The sequence below is a fragment of the Dermacentor andersoni genome, chromosome 3, assembly GCF_023375885.2.
Source record: "Dermacentor andersoni chromosome 3, qqDerAnde1_hic_scaffold, whole genome shotgun sequence".
NCBI lineage: Eukaryota > Metazoa > Arthropoda > Arachnida > Ixodida > Ixodidae > Dermacentor > Dermacentor andersoni.
In genome coordinates, this window is record NC_092816.1 from 230,612,923 (window position 1) to 230,634,541 (window position 21,619).

A 21,619-nucleotide genomic window follows, 5' to 3' on the forward strand; every position below is an offset into this window, starting at 1 on the left:
GCTATACACTGTTTCGATCATCCACACCTCGCCCATTTTCTTGTTTATATGGGATTTAGTAACAGGAAAATGTATCATACGATCGCAGTTTGGCAATGTACTGAACGTTGGCACCAAAAAAATAATGTTTTCTGAGAGCTAACGAACCGGTGAGAAATGTGCGTAACTCTATTGGGTCATTTTTTGTGTCCTCGATTGCGAACATTGGCCCTAGAAAAACGTACGTAACGGGAACATATCAATGAGGTTCTGCTCTATATCAGTTATCTGGCTCATAAGACCTCATCTGTGGTCTGGCTTTATGCTGATGATTGTTTCCTGTATAAGATTGTTTATTAATTATTTAATTAAATTTTAGAAGGAAAAAAGTGGAACAGCTGGATGTCTCTCCTCCTGTAAATGATAAGAAAAATAGTAGCCATTTACTAATTATCCAAACAAACAGTAAATAGGTTTTCCTTTCAAAAAGCTTCCTCCACATTGCGCATTCCTGCAGAATTTGTTTGCTCGCATAATTCATGGGGATTTGAAAGCTGGCATTCAGCATAATGAAGACATGCCCCAGGACAGCGTTAGGACCATGTCATGATTCAATGAACAAGAAGTTGAAGAAAGAACACGACATGACATGGCGGAAGCAGAAATGAGTCAATGCATGTGACATAAAGCAATGAATGAATGAAGGAAGACCACATGGAGTTGAGTGTGCCAATCAGTATAATATGATTAAAGGGAAAATCAAACATCCACCTGTTTGTAGCAATTGCTACAAAGGAAACACCCTCATACAGGTTCCTCAAAAGCAAAGCCTCAGAGTTGAAGAAAAATTTGTCCTGGTCAGGGACTCGAACCCGGGACCACTGCCTTTCCGGGGCAGCCGCTCTACCCTGAGCTAACCTAGCCTAGTTAGCTCAGATGGTAGAGCGGCTGCCCCGGAAAGGCGGTGGTCCCGGGTTCGAGTCCCGGACCAGGACGAATTTTTCTTCAACTCTGAGGCTTTTCTTTTGAGGAACCCGTATGGGGTTTCCTTTGTAGCAATTGCTAAGAATTGGTGGACGTCTGATTTTCCCTTCCTTCATTACTTCTCTCCACCTTGCGGGTTTCCGCAGAACTACATCAGTATAACATGTGTCAAAGCAGTTTTAAAATCTAAGGAATGGCACATTGGTGGGATTGTAAACCAAACGAACTCGTGGATACTATAGCACTTCATTTTTTCTATTGTTCTATTGAACTTTCAGATTGTAATGCATGTTTAGTGTACAACTTGTGTTTTTGGGTTTTCTTGGATGTAATTAGTCGGTTTTTCTGTTGTATTAAGTTGTGTACACTTTGAGCCTTGTTCCCACATAAAGGTTTCTCATTGTCTAAAAGGTTCCCGTTTCATGCGTTCCGTCTAAAGACCATACATAATTTAGGTCCAATGTTTTGGAAAGTCCTTGCTGCACGAACACAGTCAGGAATGGCCACTCACCAGTCAGCCATCTCAGGCAGGATGAAGTGCTGCCCCAGGTGGTGCTCTGCACATGCATGGGAAAGCATCACGGCTCCCTTGACTGCTCAGTGTTTCGTTAAGACTCCTGTGGTTGTAAACTCGAAGAGTTGAGACAAAACTCAATCTAATCAAGCTCCTTGTTACATATGCAAATTCAAAATATTTGAGCACAAATTGAACACAGACTCCTAAATTTGAATATCAAATTAAACATCAAAGAATGACATTCATGTGCTGTTACATAGCCAGTTTCTTCAATGCAGCATGTTAGAACATCACAATTGTGCTGCCCACAGTAAAAAATACACCAGTAAGCCATTACAACAAAAAGACACGAGCCACGCTTGTTTATTTGACACTCAGTCATTACAAAAGTTGAGTCAAAATTGCACTGTAAGTGTGGTCTCGTCAACCCGTATGTTATTATACCACATCAAATGCCCCTTAAATCAGAGGCAGTTGACCCTCCGCCAGTTGTCCCGCAGTGTCGTCAACTGAGAGTGCCACTAGCACCTAAGGAAAACAGTCCGGCAGGCATTTGCCGGCATTTATTTTGCTTCAAAAAGTATACGCTTACCGACTCTGTTTGTTTACAGAACCACCATTTTAATTTGCATTTCTGGCACTTGACTTTGGGAAGCTGTTTACACATATTTATATTGGTAAGGAAACAGCAGAACAATAAAGCTTAATTGTCGTAAAGGCATATTAATTACAGCTGAAATTTGTTAAAGTTCATGTACAAGCAGACGTTGTGGGGATGCGCGACTCTCGCGCGTCCCTTGATATCTTGTTTTCCCGCATAGCCCCCGTCTCCTGCAGTGCGGCTTCGCCGCGTGGCCTGGCGCCCGCGGCGGTCGGAGTGGTACAAGCGCAATACGAGAAATGGCGCGAGTGTTGCGCTGCTAACGCCGCCTCACGGCAGGGTTACTTGGGGGCGCAAGGGAGAACACACCCTCTCTTTCGTTCGGGAACGGCAAGCAGAGCGGACGTCCCGCGCGGGCACCGATCCATGCTTCTGCGAGACCGTCTCGTGAGGCCTCGTACGAACGCGCCACCGTTCGCGTGACCGTACGCACGAACGACCAGGCGTTGGGGTCCAGCATGGGGCGAACATATTCGCTCGTTACCCGGTCATGGTGAGCCGGACTTCTAGATTTGTCGCGCGCCCATCGGCATGTTTTGTGGATAGCAACTCGGCTAGCAGGCATTGATCTATGAAAGGTGCAATAAATGCCCTTGCGATTGTTTGCACTACTGTGTTGTCGTTCCTTTGTCCCAAGAGCACGGGAGGAGAACCCCCCAACATCCTCATCAGAGAGCTGGCCAGTGCTCTGTCCTTTCACTCTTCTTTTCCTAATTTTTGTGTGCTAGTTTCCATCGTGTCTGCCCTCTACGTCGAATAGGGAAAAGGAAAGCTGTTTAGGTGTTTCACCCGAGAGGCATGGCCACTCGGGATGGTGCTCTTTCAGAACGTTGCCCTGCACTGCATAGAGGCTATATTTGGTATTCATTCTTTTTTTTTTTTCATAGCCTCAAGTGGCTCTACCTCACACGCCAAGATACAAGGCACCTCGGTGCCTGCAGTACTTCGAAGCTCTAGACTTAAGAGCCTCTGAAAAGTGAACCAATTGGTTCTGTTCCTATAGCTCCTCTGCTGTAATCAGTATGCGTTTGTCATGCCCATCTTGCTTGGGGAGACTTGCCGATATTGCACAGGTCTGCACGTGCCAGGTATCGGCGTAAGTGCTTGGCTTGGGGAAGTTTTGTTTATTTATTGTTTGTTTATTAATACTGTTAACCCCCAAAAGGTCAGGAATAAAGATATAATCAATATTTACAATACAATGAAGAATCGTACATGCCACCATGAAGACAATAATGATGATGATGATGATAATCCTAATAATAATCCAAATACAGTTACACTCGTCGTGTTATTGAACTAGCAGGTCAGAACACTTCTTGACCTAAATGAACGAGAACATGCCCCTCGTTTAGAAATGTAATTATTGAAAAGCAAACCAGTGAATCGGGCAGCATGTTCCATTCCTTAATTATTCTAGGAGAACAGCAATATTTAAAAGTGTCATTTTGTGTTAATGGGGGCTCGATACACATGCTATGTCTACGTGGGAAGCATGCGTTGGGTGATAATTTGAAGATATTGGACCCGATAATTTAAAGAGGAAGCTTTAGCTCGGGCGCTTTTATCTAAATGCATCTAAAAGGAGAATGCCTTTTTCTCGGCAACCACTGCACCAAATTTGGCGAGGTTTGTTGCATTTAAAAGGAAAACTTAAAATGCAGTGACTGTTTGCTTCGAATTATCAATTTAGGTTGTAAATTTTTCATTAAAAATTGGTAAGAATTAAAAATTTTCAGAAAATAAAGCTATCAAGTTTAAAACACTGTAACTCAGCAATGAAAAATGATATCACAATAATGTGAACTGCATCTAATAGTACATGTAAAGCGGACAAAATTGGTATGTGACACATAAATCGTAAAAATTTTAGCAATATAGAAATGCAGCTTTTGCAGAACCCTTGTGCACAACGTAACAAATTCACATAAGATATAAATTGACATGTTAAATTTGTCTGCTTTCAATGATCCTAGCGGATGCAGTTTACAGAACCACGTTACCTGTTCTTGATGCAGAGCTATTAATTTGTAAGCTTCGTGCTTTATTTTTTTGAGACTTGAGAATTTCAGAAAATCTTCACAAAATTAAAGCCCTAAGTTGAAATTCTGCTTCCAACAGTCACTAGACTTTACCTTTCTCTCTCAAATGCAACAAATTTTATTAAGATAGGTCCAAGGGTTATCGTGGAAAAATGTTTTTGCGTTTTACATGTATTTGAATATGCTGCTTCGGAGTTGGGCCCGAGCTAAAGCTTCCACTTAAGTTTGTTATGAATGATGAGGTCAGTCAGTCAAGAACTTTATTGAGGTCCTGAGGAGTTTCAAGCCGTTGGAGATCCCACGCGGGGAACTCCGCCGGCCGAAACCGTAGCTGACGCCCAAGTTGGGATGGGAATGTGGTGATGCTCCACCATTTCTTGGGCCCTCTGGACGGCCTTGAGTTGTAGTTTGAGGTCTGGGCCTTTGAGGGCTTCTTCCCATTCAGGCTCACTGGAGAGAGGGCCTTTTGGTAACGCGGTACATTGCCATAGCATGTGCGAGAGTGAGCAATAAAGTTCTGGGCGGTCTGGGTAATTTGCCGGAATGCCTGAGTTGTAGTGACTTAGTAGGTTTCGTGATGGATACGAGTCCGTTTGTAGCATTCGAAACGCGGCCGCCTGCGCGCATTTGAGTTTGACGTGCGGGAGCGGGTATTTGGTTCTGCCTTTTCGATAGTGTGAGGTGATTTCTTGGTGAGTAGTGAATCATTAAACTGAATGTTCAGCCCCTCAGAGGCCATGGGACTGTCGCGGCGGGCAAGTTCTCGCACACGGTCGTGGGCCGTATCATTGAGGTTAGCATTTTGCGGGTGAATGTCTTTCCCCATGTGAGCGGGGAACCAGGAGGGGCACCGTTTGCTCTCCTTTAAGCCCGCTAGTAGTATATGCGCTACTTCTTTAGATACGTTGCCACATTCGTAGGCCCAAATTGCGGCACGCGAGTCCATGAAGACACGGGTAAATGTGGGGTCTGCCATGCGATGGCTACGGCTATTTGTTCTGCTTTAGCGCTGGTGGTCGTTTTTACCGATGCGGATGATTGTAACATGCCGTTGCCGTCCACGACTGCTATCGCAAAAGTGTGTGTGTTGCAATACTGGGCCGCGTCCACAAATGTGGTGGCTTCACGATCTGCGTCAATGCGGTCGAGAATCGCGCGGGCACGGGCCCGGTGCCTACCCACATTGTGTTGTGAGTGGACATTTCTGGGAAATGGTGAGACTTTGTAGTTGTCTCTAATTTCGCTTGGTAGGGTAGCTGCCTGTTCGAGATAGGGAGAAGGGGAGACATTGGCTTCATTTAGGATTAGTCTACCCGCTTTGGACAAAGATAGGCGGAGTATTTGCACCATAGTCAGAGCCTCGATCACTTTGTCGATGTTGTTGAGCCTGCCTAGCTGATCAACCTTTGCTATACTTGCCCTATGTGGAATGCCCAAGACCTGTTTGATGCTCTTGCGCATGAGTCTGTTTAGTTTCGCCTTTTCTATTTTCGTCCAGTTGTGGGCAGAGGCGACGTAATTAATGTGGCTCATAAGGAACGCGTGGTATATGCGCAGAAGGTTATCTTCGCAGAGACCCTTCCTGCGCCCCGAGACTCTGTGGATCAGTCTGATCATGTTTTCAGTTTTGGCGTTTAAGTGTTTGATCGTGTGTCCGTGGCATCTGGTGGCTTTGATTAGGAGCCCAAGAATGCGTATGTGGATGACTCACGGAATCTGCTGTCTGTCTCTTGTGTGTAGTGCGATCGAAAGTTCGCCTAGAGGAGTTAGGTAGCGGACTCCTTGGCAAGACTTGCAAAATAGTAAGAGTTCCGATTTCTTGGAGGATAGTTTCATTCCTGTGTCTAGTAGATACTCTTCCTGGCATCTAGGGCAGACTGTAATGCCTGCTCCATGTCTGCCAGGGAGCCTCCCAGGCTCAAGATGGTAATGTCATCAGCGTATAGAGCGCAGTTTACGTTTGGGATGTCTCGTAGTTTGTCTGCGAGTCCCTTCATCACTATATTAAATAGTAATGGAGAGATGACTGAGCCTTGCGGTGTTCTGACGGAGCCTAACGTGTAGGGGTCCGACTTAAGTTGTGAGACTCGCAGTCGGGCTCCTCTGTCTTTTAGGAAGAAGCGTATGTACTCATGAGATCTCTGGCCGAGGCCGAGGCCTGCCACAGATTCCAGTACGAAGCAGTGCGACGGTGTCGAATGCTTTCGTGAGATCGAGGGCGAGGATGCCTTGAACGTCTCTTGTTTTAACGTCGAAGATCTGTCTCTTTAGGAGTAACATGACATCTTGGGTGGATAGGCGGGGTCAAAACCCTACCATGTTGTGTGGGAGGAGTTCGTGTTCCTCAATGTAGCACGACACTCAGTTTTTAATTACGTGCTAGGCTACTTTACCCACACATGAAGTAAGGGAGATGGGGCATAAGTTGATTCAAGGTTAAGTGGTTTGCCGGGTTTTGGGATGAGGACCGGTGCACCATTGCATTGGTACCTCTCCTGTTTCCCACAGGTGGTTGATGTCTTTCGTGAGTAATGTAATGGCTTGGTCATCTAACTTACATAACAGTCGGTTGGTTACCCTGTCGGGTCCTGAAGCCAACCTGCTGTTTAGGTTGAGTAGCGCCTCTCGGACTTCTGCTTCCGTGAAGGCTGCGTCTAGTTCGGGAGTGGTTTTGCACTTTACGCTCGGGTAATTGTTGGGGTGAGCGTCACCTAGCGGAAGGTATCGTTTGGCAATTTCTTCCAGGAAGGACTCTTCCGTTCCCCCTTTCTCATTATGTGAGTGTAGAAGTCGGTCTAGCGCGTGGCTTTGATTATCCTTCGTTTGGGTGTCGTCTAACATGCGTTTCAGGAAGTTCCACTTGCCTCCTGTCCGCATGCGGCCATCGACTGCCGAAAAGAGTTCGTGCCATTGTAGTCTTGTGAGCTCCGTGCAGTATTAGTCTATGTCTCGGTTGAGGATTGCGATGCGTTTGCACAGGCATCTATCTGTTGAGACGTTGCTTTCTCTATCGTGCAAGTATCGAAGCCTTGGCCTCGAGTTAGTGTACAAGGTGAGAATCAAACCTTGGGACCTCCAGTTCCGTGTGTATGGTTTTCGTGGCTCTGGTTACGTTGCCCTTTATCGCAGAGAGGAGTTCTGCGAAGGAGTCGTACGTGTTCGTATCTCCCTTCCGCAACTTATGGAAGGTATCTCAGTCTGTGAGGGTGAACGATTGAGGTGGGGCCACCGTGTTTGGTATTTCTGTGCGTATGATGAAGTGATCACTGCCCAGGTTCTCTTGCATGTTCGTCCATGTGTAGTTTGCAACATTTCGAAATATTGTGAGGTCCGGCATAGTATCGCGCCGCTGTCGACATACCCAGTCTGGTGGGAAACCTGTGGTCCGTCACCAGGGTGAGGAACAGGCCGTCTATTGCCCACAAGAGGTTGTTGCCACTAGGCTTGATTGTGGGGTAACCCCACAACGGGTGGTGGGCATTGAAGTCACCTGCGATAATGAGTGGTGAGTTTCGTGCCAATGATGTGGCTTTAGTAAGGATCATGTGGAAGGATTGGTGGTAGGGCGCAGGGGAGCTGTAGACGTTTAGTACGAAAACACCAAAAACACTTTGTTTTAAGAGTCGGTTAGGTACGAGCTCGATTAGGATCGCCTTGATGCGACTCTTTTTTGGTAGTACACCGTGAACGATGTGCGCGAATTTTCTATTAACGAGCGTGGCAATGCCTCTCCTGGAGTCCCTTCCTCTTTGGGAGATGGTGCTGTATCTTGAGAGCATAAGGGTTTTGCATAGGTGCGGCTTTTTGGGTTAAACTTTGATGTACTGTTGCAGCGAGGATTTGCGTTTCGCATAGCTAGCACAATTCCACTGCCAAATTTCTAATGTATTCCATGTCGTGTTAGCCACGATGGTTTTGCGAGGAATTTATTGGTGCCGAAGGGTGTGTCGTCGTGTCCATCTGTTGTGGCTGACTAGCTTTGTTTTTAATTTTTATGGCGACTTTGTTTTCGACAACCTCTACACGATTCGCTAGGGTACGAATACTTTCTAGGTTGGCTCGCGTGAGGTGCAGAATTTCACCTAGGATGTCTTGCAGTGCTTTACTCTCTTCTTCCGTCTCTGGGAGTGGAGGAGGTCTGTGTTTGGCTGTGCTTACTTTTACGTTTGTCTGTTGGGCTGGTGCTTGTTTGGGATCTTTAAGGTTTTGAATCTGCTGTTTCACGTCATCAAGCGCTGTAAGCACTTGTATGGTGGCTCTGAGACCCGCTAGTTCCTGTCATAGGGCTGCGACTATCTCACTCTCATGCTCGGGCAATGAAGACCGCATTACCTGTTTGGTAGATGAGGTGTCCCGTTGCTGCTGCTGGTGTTGTTTCCCTCGTACTCGGTCGGCCCATGTCAGTTCGGTGTGGCCGGATGTAGGGCGCCCCCTGGAATGGGAGCGGCTGCTGCGGAGGGCGCTGCGGCGCTCGGGTGTCGGCGTGACTGAGCGGCTCCTTGTTGTCGCTTTGGAAATTCCCGAGGTGGCGCTCAGATCACGGTGACTGGCACCGCTCGGTCCTTGGGAGCGGCTCCGGCCGCGTTGGTTGCGTCTGTGGCAGCGTCTCTGTCGCACAATGTAAGGGACTTGAAACTTGCGTTTGCAGTTTTTGTCAATGGTGGGGTGTGGTCCGCCACACAGGGTGCAGTGAGGACTACACTAGTGATCTTCTGGTGGTGTTTTGAGGCCACACTTTCAGCACCACGTGGTGCTGGGGTTAGGGCAGACATTCGCGCGGTGACCGATGTTGTCACAGTTGTAGCAAACTTCCGTGTGTCTGCGAAAGAGCGTGCATCGAACAATGCTTGCTCCGCAGTAGATGTAACTTGGTACTTGCATTCCTTGGAAAAGGATTGTCACGACTGTGGTCTTCTTGATTCTCTTCACCGCCAAGGCGTTGGGTTTGCGTTTTGTGACGATCAGTTCTCAGAGTTGGGAGTCGTTGAGCTCAAGGTCAATGCCTCAGACTACGCCTTTGCAGGTTTTATCAGGTGGGGCAGGGTACACCGCGACCCGATACGTGGTGTCTTTCATGCGAATCTGTTGCACCGTGGCGTATGCTCTCGCATTACGTTCGCTGGGGGTGCAGATGATGAATATTGACACGTGTACTTATATTTATCGGGCGACCCCGTTTCGCCGCCTAACAAATCTTATCGCACAGCGCGGGACGCGCTTGCATGTACCGAAGTTTCTGGAAAGTTATCGATGCTTCTATCCGCAGTCTGTTGTCGCCGAGCCTTGTATTATCTGATTTCATCGCGTGACTCGAATGTTGTAGAACTTTGTGGAAGGCATGCGGGTCCCAACGATTAGTCTGGAACATTCGACGACTGTTGTATAAAAGCCGACGCGCTTGACCCGCTGATCAGATTTTCGACGATCGCCGAGCGTGTTCGCCGCTATCGTTGTGCTATAAGTGTAGCCTGTTTTGTGGGCACAGGTTCGCCCAATAAAAGTTTGTTTTGTCGTTCACAGTATTGCTACTGTGTTATTCGACGTCACCACCACGTGACATCTGGTGGAGGTGCTTTTCGTTCATGTACCGGACGCCCCCGACAAGCCGTGATCCAAGCCCGGACCGCAAAGAGAGCCCCAACGTAGTCCCGGAGCATCGAGCAAGCCGCCGTCTTCAACAGCTGCCCCCGGAGCACGGACTTCTACCTGATAAGACCAAAAAGATTGTGGACAAGGCAACCCCAATGGCAGCCCCAACGTCCCCTATCGTGCTGCAGCAGCCCAGGGAACCTCCGACGTTCCGCGGATCAACATTCGAGGACCCGGAAACCTGGCTCGAAACGTATGAGAGGGTCGCTAAGTTTAACAGTTGGGACAGCGACGACAAGCTGCGGCATGTCTATTTCGCGTTGGAAGACGCCGCCAGGACGTGGTTCGAGAATCGGGAAGCCACCTTAACGACGTGGGACCTTTCCGAAGCGGCTTCTTGCACACGTTTACAAGCGTCGTGCGAAAAGAGCGAGCCCAAGCTCTACTAGAAACCAGAGTGCAGCTGCCGAACGAGACGATCGCGATCTTCACGGAGGAGATGGCCCGTCTTTTCCGGCACGCCGACCCGGAAATGTCGGAGGAGAAAAAAGTTCGCTTCCTGATGCGCGGCGTCAAGCAAGACCTTTTCGCCGGACTTATTCGTAACCCGCCGAAGACTGTGGCTGAGTTTTCTGCAGAGGCGTCGACGATCGAGAAAACTCTGGAGATGCGCACCCGGCAATATAACCGCCAGGGGCACACGCCGCAGTATGCCATCCAAGGACTGGGTTCGGACGACCTTCAAGAGACCATTAGGGCCATTGTGCGCGAAGAACTGCGCAAGGTCCTGCCTTCGTCGCAGCCTCAAGTAGCTTCGATCGTCGACATCGTGAAAGAAGAGTTGCACCGATCGCTTGGAGTTCCTGAGGTGCAACCACAAGTACCGCAGCCTCAGCCAGAAGCGATGACTTACGCCGCCATCGCACGTCGTCAAGGTCCCCCTCCGCGACCGCGCCAGGGCCCTGCAACGCCCCAATTCCGTCGTCCGCCGCCGCCGCCAGTACGACCACCCGTCGCCCAGTGCACCTACGCGAGGAAGACGGACATTTGGCGCGCCCCCGACCACCGCCCGCTGTGCTACCACTGCGGCGAAGCCGGCCATGTTTACCGCCGATGCCCATACCGCGAGCTGGGATTGCGAGGCTTCGCCGTCAACGCGCAGCGCCCGAGGGAAGGTGAACGCCCTCGTGACATCGCCGACTACCTCGCCGCTACTCAGTGGAGCCCTCGACGACCGTCCCGTTCGCCGTCACCAGGCCGCTACCTGTCGCCACAGCGCCGACCATACACTGGCCCAGCCCGGGGCCGGTCCGTCAGCCCATATCCGGAAAACTAAAAGCAGCAACCGATGGAGGTGCGGTTGCTGTTCGTCGAACTGACGAAGATCCTCCGCCGCCGACGAAGACGCCGAAAAGCCTATCTCGACGACATAACAACGACGACACACCGCCGTCCCGACGAAGTCTGGCAGGAAAGAACACGCTGACGAATGACCACCTGACGACGCCACGTACCAACCACAGGTCAACGCGACGCAGCCGTGATCCGACGCCGAGGCCTAACTGTAACGCAAGACAAAGAACCACCGACCTCGACGTGCTTCTCGACGGCCACGCAGTCATCGCCTTAGTACACACAGGAGCCGATTACTCTGTCATGAGTGGAACCATCGCAGCCCAATTGAAGAAAGTTAAGACTGCATGGGAAGGCCCGTTAATTCGGACCGCTGGAGGACACCTCATCACACCGAGTGGAATCTGCACGGCAAGAATTACCATTCATGACCGGACTTACCCTGCCACCTTCAATATCCTGCAACAGTGTTCACGAGATGTCATTCTCGGCATGGATTTCCTGAATCAACATGGCGCAGTCATCGACCTGAAGTCGAAATCGATAACGCTGTCACAAGATCAAGCGATACCACCGGAGAGCTGTCATAGTCACCATGCCTTGAGTGTGCTCGAAGATCAAGTGAGCATCCCGCCGCGCTCCAGCCTTATTATTTCCGTCGGCACTGAAACACCCGCTGACGTAGAAGGCCTCATCGAGGGCGACCAACATCTACTGCTCGACCGTGAAATTTGCGTCGCAAGAGGGATCGCTCAACTCCACGGAGGGCAAGTGGAAGTTATGCTAACCAACTTTAGCCAAGAGTTCAAGCACATCAACAAGGGCACGACAATCGCATACATCGAGGAAATTGTGGAAACCAGCAATGCCTTTGTCCTCTCGGATTCAGCCGCATCTACCCCGATGAGCATTGTCCCCGAACCAGACTTCGACGTGAATCCAAGTCTTCCTCTGAGTAAGCAGCAAAAGATCAGAAGTCTTCTCCGACGATACAAAGACTGCTTTTCGACGTCATCGAGGATTCGACAAACACCAGTTGCAAAGCATCGCATAATAACCGAAGAGAGCGCTCGACCACTCCGCCAGAGCCCTTACCGAGTTTCGACGCGAGAACGTGAAGCTATTAGGCAACAAGTCGACGAAATGCTGCGCGACGACATCATCCAGCCGTCGAAAAGCCCGTGGGCCTCTCCTGTAGTCCTGGTAAAGAAAAAGGACGGAACCCTACGCTTCTGCGTCGATTATCGTCGACTGAACAAGATCACGAAGAAGGATGTGTACCCCCTTCCACGGATAGACGACGCATTGGATCGGCTCTGCAACGCTAAATACTTCTCGTCGATGGACTTCAAGTCTGGCTACTGGCAAATAGAAGTCGACGAGAGAGATCGCGAAAAGACTGCCTTCATCACGCCAGACGGCCTCTACGAGTTCAAGGTCATGCCATTCGGACTGTGCTCGGCGCCTGCAACGTTTCAGCGCGTCATGGACACGGTGTTAGCCGGACTGAAGTGGCAGACGTGCCTTGTTTACCTGGATGACGTCGTTGTCTTCGCCGGAAATTTCGACGATCACCTTAGGCGGCTTGCGACAGTGTTAGAAGCCATCAAGTCATCAGGGCTCACTCTGAAGCCGGAAAAGTGCCGCTTCGCTTACGATGAGCTTTTGTTCCTAGGCCACGTGATCAGCAAATCAGGAGTACGCCCCGACCCACAGAAGACAGCTGCCATCGCAAAGTTCCCGCAGCCAACCGACAAGAAGGCAGTGTGCAGATTCCTTGGCATGTGTGCCTACTATAGGCGCTTTGTCAAGGACTTCTCACGCATCGCGGAGCCGCTAACACATCTAACCAAATCTGATGTCGCGTTCAAGTGGGAAACGCCACAGGCCAAGGCATTTCAAGAACTCAAACGACGCATGCAGTCGCCGCCGGTACTTGCACACTTCGACGAGGAGGCCGATACCGAAATCCACACTGACGCCAGTAGCCTAGGCCTCGGTGCCGTCCTAGTCCAGAGGAAAGAAGGACTTGAAAGGGTGATATCGTATGCTAGCCGGTCGCTGTCAAAAGCGGAAAGCAACTATTCTACGACTGAAAAGGAATGCCTCGCCATCATTTGGGCTATAGCTAAATTCCGCCCTTACCTCTATGGCAGGCCATTCAAAGTCGTCAGTGACCATCATGCATTGTGTTGGCTAGCTAAGTTAAAGGACCCTTCAGGACGGCTGGCGCGGTGGAGCCTCAGACTACAAGAATATGACGTCACGGTAATATACAAGTCCGGAAGAAAACACTCCGACGCCGACTGCTTATCGCGCGCCCCCATCGATCCCCCGCCGCAGGACGACGAGGACGACGACGCCTTCCTTGGGATAATAAGCGCGGAAGACTTCACTAAACAGCAACGAGCAGACCCGGAGCTAAAAGGCCTCGTCGAGTATTTGGAAGGAAACACCGACGTTGTCCCTAGGGCATTTAAGCGCGGCTTGTCGTCGTTCACGCTACAAAACAACCTGCTCGTGAAGAAGAACTTCTCACCAGTCCGCGCCAGCTACCTTCTTGTTGTACCGTCAGCGTTGCGTCCAGAAATACTGCACGCCCTACACGACGATCCAACCGCTGGGCACCTCGGATTCTCCCGGACGCTGTCGAGAATACAGGAAAGGTATTACTGGCCGCGTCTGACCGCCGACGTCGCCCGTTACGTCAAGACATGCCGAGACTGTCAACGACGCAAGACACCACCGACAAGGCCAGCAGGATTACTACAGCCGATCGAACCTCCTCGCCGACCATTCCAGCAGATTGGGATGGATTTGTTGGGGCCGTTTCCGATATCAACATCCGGGAATAAGTGGATCGTCGTGGCGACGGACTATCTCACCCGCTTTGCTGAAACTAAAGCTCTACCAAAAGGCAGCGCAGCCGAAGTGGCGAAATTTTTCGTCGAGAACATCCTGCTGCGACATGGTGCCCCAGAAGTCCTCATCACCGACAGAGGAACGGCTTTTACAGCAGAGCTCACCCAAGCCATTCTGCAGTACAGCCAGACAAGCCACAGGAGGACAACTGCCTACCATCCGCAGACGAATGGTCTCACGGAGCGCCTGAACAAGACCCTCGCCGACATGCTAGCAATGTACGTCGACGTCGAACACAAGACGTGGGACGCAGTCCTGCCGTACGTAACCTTTGCGTACAACACGGCGGTGCAAGAAACAACGCAGATCACGCCGTTTAAGTTGGTTTACGGCCGGAACCCGACGACGACGCTTGACGCCATGCTGCCGCACGTAACTGACGAAGAGAATGTTGACGTCGCTAGCTACCTCCAGCGCGCCGAAGAAGCCCGACAGCTCGCCCGCCTGCGAATCAAGAGCCAGCAGAGGACCGACAGCCGACACTACAACCTCCGACGACGCTTTGTCGAGTACCAGCCCGGTGACCGTGTTTGGGTTTGGACCCCTATACGCCGACGAGGACTGAGCGAGAAGCTCTTGCGTCGCTATTTCGGACCGTACAAGATCATCCGACGTATTGGCGCACTGGACTATGAGGTCGTGCCAGACGGCATTTCGCTGTCACAGCGGCGCCGCTCACGACCTGAAATTGTCCACGTTGTGCGACTCAAGCCGTACCACGAGCGTTGACGAACTTTGGGACTTCGTGTAACTGACCTTTGGACTTGATTTCTTTTCGTTGTTTTGTTAATTATGTTTAATAAGTGTCCTTTCGTGTTTCGCTCTCTTATATTTGTAGCATCGGGACGATGCTTTTTAAGAGGGGGGTATTGACACGTGTACTTATATTTATCGGGCGACCCCGTTTCGCCGCCTAACAAATCTTATCGCACAGCGCGGGACGCGCTTGCATGTACCGAAGTTTCTGGAAAGTTATCGATGCTTCTATCCGCAGTCTGTTGTCGCCGAGCCTTGTATTATCTGATTTCATCGCGTGACTCGAATGTTGTAGAACTTTGTGGAAGGCATGCGGGTCCCAACGATTAGTCTGGAACATTCGACGACTGTTGTATAAAAGCCGACGCGCTTGACCCGCTGATCAGATTTTCGACGATCGCCGAGCGTGTTCGCCGCTATCATTGTGCTATAAGTGTAGCCTGTTTTGTGGGCACAGGTTCGCCCAATAAAAGTTTGTTTTGTTGTTCACAGTATTGCTACTGTGTTATTCAACGTCACCACCACGTGACAATATATTCCGAGTTATGTTGGGGCATATGGAGTCTTCCGTGAGGTCTTGAGGAGCCAGGGCTGCCGCCAGTGCCAGGGCTTGCTCAACCTGCACTGGTGTGGATTTGGCCACGTTGAGGCCGTTTCGGGGTCTCACGATGATACGGAGCATGTCCTTCGGTAGCTGAGGGAGTTTCGACGTAGTGACGAGGCGCTGGTATGCGCTGTTCGGTCTGGCGGTGCGATCGTTGTCCCTTCGTCTGCCACGTGTACTTGACGAACTTGCTCCTTGGGGTTGACTGGCCTTGCCCTTGCGTGGTTTGCGGTTATATGCCGTGATCCAGCCCGGGTCATTCGCATCTTCCGGCGATATCGTCTCACCGGTGACGATTTCCATGGCGGTAGTGAATGACTTGCGGTGTTAGCCCTAGGCCTACCTGCCTTTGCACGCCGAGGTTGAAAATTCGAATGCAGAAAATGTTGAGAAAGGGTCCACCCACCGAAATAAATCCGGTATTCACGGAATTCGCGTAACCTGTTGCTTTCCTTCGTATGCGATTTTTTCGATTTGGGGTGAATAACCTCGTGAAATCATTGATGATATCGGGAGCCGATGTTTGCTCATCCGCACTAGTCGGCGAACCACTCTGAATGATGAGGAAGACAAATTTTAATCTGTCCATTGTGGCCGAGGTTGAAAATTCGAATGCAGAAAATGTTAAGAAAGGGTCCACCCACCGAAATAAATCCAGTATCCGCGGAATCCGCGTAACTTGCTGCTTTCGTTCGTATGCGATTCCCTTCGATTTGGGGTGAATAACCTCGTGAAATCATTGATGATATTGCCACATGGTGTAGCACAGCAAGGGGACTGAAGAAGAAGAGAACGAGGTTCGTCTCGGCATCGTGCATCAACGGTTACGTTTCGTGAACTACAAACGCCTGGATCCCCATACAACGTGTATACTTCAGCAGGGTACACGCGACAATTTGGTGGAGCATGCTGGGTACACCCAACTTATGCAGGAGACCCCACTGGGCAGCAAGAACCTTGCACAATTGGAGTTGACTCCAGTTGACGGCACAAGCCGGCGAATCCGAGGCCTCGCCCCAGAATTTGGAAACCTCCAGCAAAAAGTGATGACTACGACCACTGCGACTTCTACGGAAAGGGTGACACCGACTTACCTAATGCTGCTGAACCCCTAAGTGCTGATGGCTTTTCATGGCGACACATTTGAAGATGTGGACGACTGGCTGGCGGAGTTCGAGCGCATGGCTGCGTTTAACGAGTGGGACAACGCCAAACTCAGAAACATCTACTTCAGTGCTCGCACGTGGTTTATGAACCGCGAAAGTGTCCTGTCATCCTGGCCTGAATTCCAGCGCAAGCTACTGGAGACTTACTCCAGCCCCGATTGCCGGGAAAAAAACGGAGCGAGCCCTTCAGTCACGCATACAAAAGCCCAACGAGAGCGTCACGATGTACGTGGAGGACATGACGTGTCTCTTTCAGCGTGCCAATCCGAGCATGTCGGAAGAGAACAAGGTGCGTCATCTGATGAGAGGGGTAAAGGAACAGCTCTTTGGTGGTCTTCTTCGGAATACGCCCAAGACTGTCGCGGAGTTCCTCACCGAAGCCACCGCAATGGAGAAGACACTTCAGCAACGGTCGAACATGTACAACCGACAAGTAAATTTCGCCTGCACTCCGGATACATCGGTAGGCTTCGGGTGCGACGTCGCCTTGCTTTGCAAGCTGATTCGCTCAGTGGTTCGCAACGAGCTGCAGAAGCACCCCAGTACGTCGCCACCGCCAGTCAGCTCGCTCGCCAGCGTCATCGCAACGAAGTACAGCAGGCACTGCAGGCATCTCTTTCCAGCAGTGAAGCGCCACCTCTGCCAAGTGAGTCCCGGTGCAAGACTTATGCAGAAACATTACTGAGCCCCGCCCAAGCTTTCGCACCTACTTATGTTGCGTCGCCAGTCGCGTTGCAATCGGCACAAGCCGCTCCGACAACTCCGCTACCGTACTTCGACGACCGCCGAACACCCGCGAGGAAATCAGAGGTTTGGCGAGCACCCGATCGACGACCATTATGCTACCACTGCGGCGAAGCTGGTCATGTGTATTGGGAGTGCCCCTATCGATGACTACGACTGCGGCGTTTTTCGATCGATTCGCCTCGACCTAGGTTTGGCCAGAGGCCTCCCAACATCGCAGAATTCATCGAACAGCAACGCAGGCCGGGCACATTGCAACGGCAGTCATGCTCACCCTCACCGCGGCGATATTTCCCTGCTCGTGATACCACCTTGAGGACGACGCAAGGGAGATCACCAAGTCCATGCCAGGAAAACTGACGTCAGCGACCTTCCAAGGCGTATGTACTCGACGATACAAGGCGTATGTACTCGCTGATACTCGACGCGCTGAAGACCTCGTATCATGCCGACCGCAGAACAACGAAAACACGACGACGCCAGAACCAGTTCCCGCGAACAAGATTTCACTGGACATACCTGTGTTGATCGACGGCAGAAAAATGAGTGCACTTCTGGACACCGGCGTCGATTACTCTATTCTTAGTGGCAAACTGGCGTGCATTCTGAAAAAAGTTACGTTGCCCTGGAATGGGGCACCAGTTCGTACGGCAGGTGGCCACGTAATCGCACCGCTTGGCTTATGCACAGCGAGAGTAGAAATTCGCGGTGCTTCTTTTCTCACCACTTCTCTGGTTCTACGCGAGTGTTCCCGCGATTTAATTCTTGGGATGGATTTTCTCCGGGAATATGGCGCCATTATTGACCTCCGCGAGCGCTGTATCACTTTCTTGATGAAAAGGGCAACAACACAGACCGACGCCGTTGGACACAGATTCGCACTTCGCGTTTTGGACGATAGCATCACAATACCGCCGCATGTGAGTGTTATGGTTCTGGTCAAGTCCGACTAGCTACAAGACAGTGAAGCCATTATAGAAGGCAACATTTCTATGTTGCTGACTCAAGGTATTTGTGTAGCGCGAAGCCTTGTGGAACTTCGTGATAGCCAGACAGCGGTCCTCGTTACCAACTTTACCTTTGAGCATCTGCACATTTTTCGTGGCACTGCCATCGCCTACGCCGAGCCATCAACGGACATCGTCGAGTGCTTTGCTTCTTAAGTGGGCACAGATGACGGTTCGCTCAGAGACATCAATGTAAACTCCGAGCTTACGGACGACCAAAACAGCGCACTGCAGGAACTCTTGAACGAATTCCTCGCATGCTTCACTCGGTCTACTAAGGTGGGCCAAATGCCAATCACGAAGCACCGAATAACGACATCCGCCGACGCACGCCCCATCAAACAACAGCCTTATCGTGTCTTGCCGAAAGAATGTGAGGCAATTCAAGCCCAAGTCAAGGAGATGCTAGATGATGGTGTTATTCAGCCTTCGCACAGTCCGTGGTCGTCCCCGGTCGTTCTGGTCAAGAAAAAAGGCGGAACGCTTCGTTTCTGTGTTGGTTATCGACGCCTCAACGATGTCACCAAGAAGGACATGTACCCACTACCACGTATCGATGACTCTTTAGACAAGTTGCGGCGAGCTAAGTATTTTTCGTCTCTCGATCTAAAAAGCGGTTACTGGCAAATTGAGGTAGATGAACGATACCACGAAAAAACTGCTTTCGTCACTCTATATGGCCTTTACGAATTCAGGGTACTTCCTTTCGGGCTCTGTTCGGCACCAGCAACTTTCCAGCGAAGGATGGACACCGTTCTCGCTGGTCTGAAGTGGCAAAGCTGCCTCATCTACCTTAACGACGTGGTTGTTTTTTCGGCGACATTTGATGACCACCTGAAACGACTGCAGCAAGTTCTCGAAGCCATCCGATCGGCTAACCTCACCCTTAAGCCTCAGAAGTGTCATTTCGGCTACAAGGAGCTCATGTTTCTGGGACATGTGGTCAGCGTGGAAGGCGTTAGCCCCAATCCTGCAAAAACTGCCGCTTAGCCATGTTTCCAACACCGACCGACAAGAACGGTGTCTGACGCTTCCTGGGCCATTACGCATACTACCGGCGTTTCATAGAAAATTTTTCGAAGATGGCGGAGCCGCTGACTCGACTCACGAGGGACGATGTATTGTTCGTGTGGGCCTCAGAGCAAGAGACTGCTTTCACTGAGCTTCGACAGCGTCTGGTGTCAGCACCAGTTTTGGCACACTTTGACGAGGAGGCAGACACGGAAGTTCATACAGACACCAGTAACGTTGGTCTTGGTGCGGTCCTTGTACAACGGCAGGAAGGTATTGAAACAGTGATCGCCTACGCAAGTCGTACACTATTGCGTGCAGAGACCAACTACGCCACCAGGAAGAAAGAGTGTCTTGCCGTCGTATGGGCGCTGGCCAAATTTCGACCTTACCTTTACGGCCGCCCATTCAAAGTTGTAACTGATCACCACTCGTTCTGCTGGCTTGCGAATCTGCGGGACCCTACTGGACGACTGGCCCGGTGGAGTCTACGTTTGCAGGAGTACGACGTGACCATCGTGTACAAGTTGGGCCGCATACACGAAGACACTGATGCACTCTCGCCCGCCCCTATCGGTACTATGGACCAAGACATTGAAGACGACGGCATTTTCCTTGGGGCCATAATCATTACTGATTTGTCCACATGGCAGCGTGCAGATGACGCACTACAGCCTATATTCGAACATCTGGAAGGACAAAACCCATATATACCCCGGCACATCGCTCGAGGATTGTCGTCTTTTTGTTTACGACATGGCGTCTTGTATAAGAAGAACTCCGCTGGCACCAACAAGACATACCTTTTGGTTGTTCCAGCAGACCTCCGTGCCGAAGTTTTATTCATGACGCCTGTCATGATGAGCCTCCGTCTGACCATTTGGGTTTTACGCAAACGCTTGATAGAGTGCGCAAATCCTACTACTAGCCGAAACTTGCCAAGTGTGTTAAGCGGTACGTCCAAGGCTGCCATGAATGCCAGCGCCGAAAGTCGCCAGCTGTGAAGCCTGCGGGATTGCTGAATCCGATTGACCCACCTGGCAAACCTTTCGACCAGGTCGGCATGGATCTTCTGGGCCCGTTTCCACTGTCATCTTCTGGCAACACGTGGATAATCATCGCCACAGACTATTTAACGCGGTATGCTGAGACAAAGGCATTGCCTCAAGGCACAGCTTCCGAGGTTGCCCAGTTTTTCATACAGAGCATCGTCCTACGGCATGGCGCCCCATCACACGTCATCACAGACCGAGGCAAAGCCTTTACAGCGCTGCTCATTGAAGACATTTTTAAACTCAGCTGCACAACCCATCGAAGGACAACTGCCTATCACCCGCAGACAAACGGCTTGACTGAACGACTGAACAAAACGATGACTGACATGCTGTCTATGTACGTAGACGTACAGCACAAGACGTGGGACGAGATACTCCCATACGTAACGTTTGCCTATAACACTGCTACGCAAGAAACAACACGCTTCACCCCATTTTACTTCGTTTACGGCCGTGAAGTGCAGACTATGTCAGAAGCAATGCTGCCGTGCGACAACATCGACCACCTCGATCTCGCCCAAGATCCCGAACTCTTTGTGCAACGCGCGGAAGAAGCCCATCAGCTTGCCGGAGTGCACATAAGGCAACAACAGAGCATCGATGCGCAACGTTACAATCTCCGCCATCGACAAGTCGAGTTCCAACCTGGCGATCAAGTTTTGGTCTGTACTGCCGTGCACCGAAAAGGACTATCCGAGAAGCTTTTGAGTCGCTACTTCGGACCTTACAAAGTGTTGCAGCGAATTAGTGACGTGAATTATGAAGTCCTTCCTGACAGAAGCCGACCTCCTCGACGTCGACAACCACAATCTGAGATTGTGCACATTATGCGGTTGAAACCTTACTATACCCGCTAAAATTCCCCGTTTTCAGCCGCTTACCTAGGTTAGTTTTTGTTGTTGCTCATCCCTCAGTGCCTTGTGACCACATCGCACACCACAGTGATTGTGACTATAGCTTATGTGTTCGTCCTAGGACATCTCTGCACTCTCACATCAAGCCTGTATGTTTTCATTCTTTTCTTCTTTTTTTCTGAAGAGGGGGTAGTGCCACATGGTGTGGCACAGGAAGGGGACTGAAGAAGAAGAGAACGAGGTTCGTCTCGGCATCATGCGTCAACGGTTACGTTTCGTGAACTACGAACGCCTGGATCCCCATTCAGCGTGTATACTTCAGCAGGGTACACGCGACAATATCGGGAGCCGATGTTTGCTCGTCCGCACTAGTCG

At 50.6% G+C, this 21,619-nt stretch overlaps 1 protein-coding gene across 1 annotated transcript in view; it reads right to left on the reverse strand.

The window, feature by feature from the left end:
- Positions 1 to 21,619, reverse strand: part of Git (ARF GTPase-activating protein GIT1) — a 306,764-nt gene that overhangs the window by 166,614 nt on the left and 118,531 nt on the right. Inside the window, exon 8 of the mRNA XM_050183502.3 lies at positions 1,475 to 1,520. Within this exon, the coding sequence (XP_050039459.2) occupies positions 1,475 to 1,520 (46 nt within the window). The remainder of the gene's footprint in view (positions 1 to 1,474; positions 1,521 to 21,619) is intronic.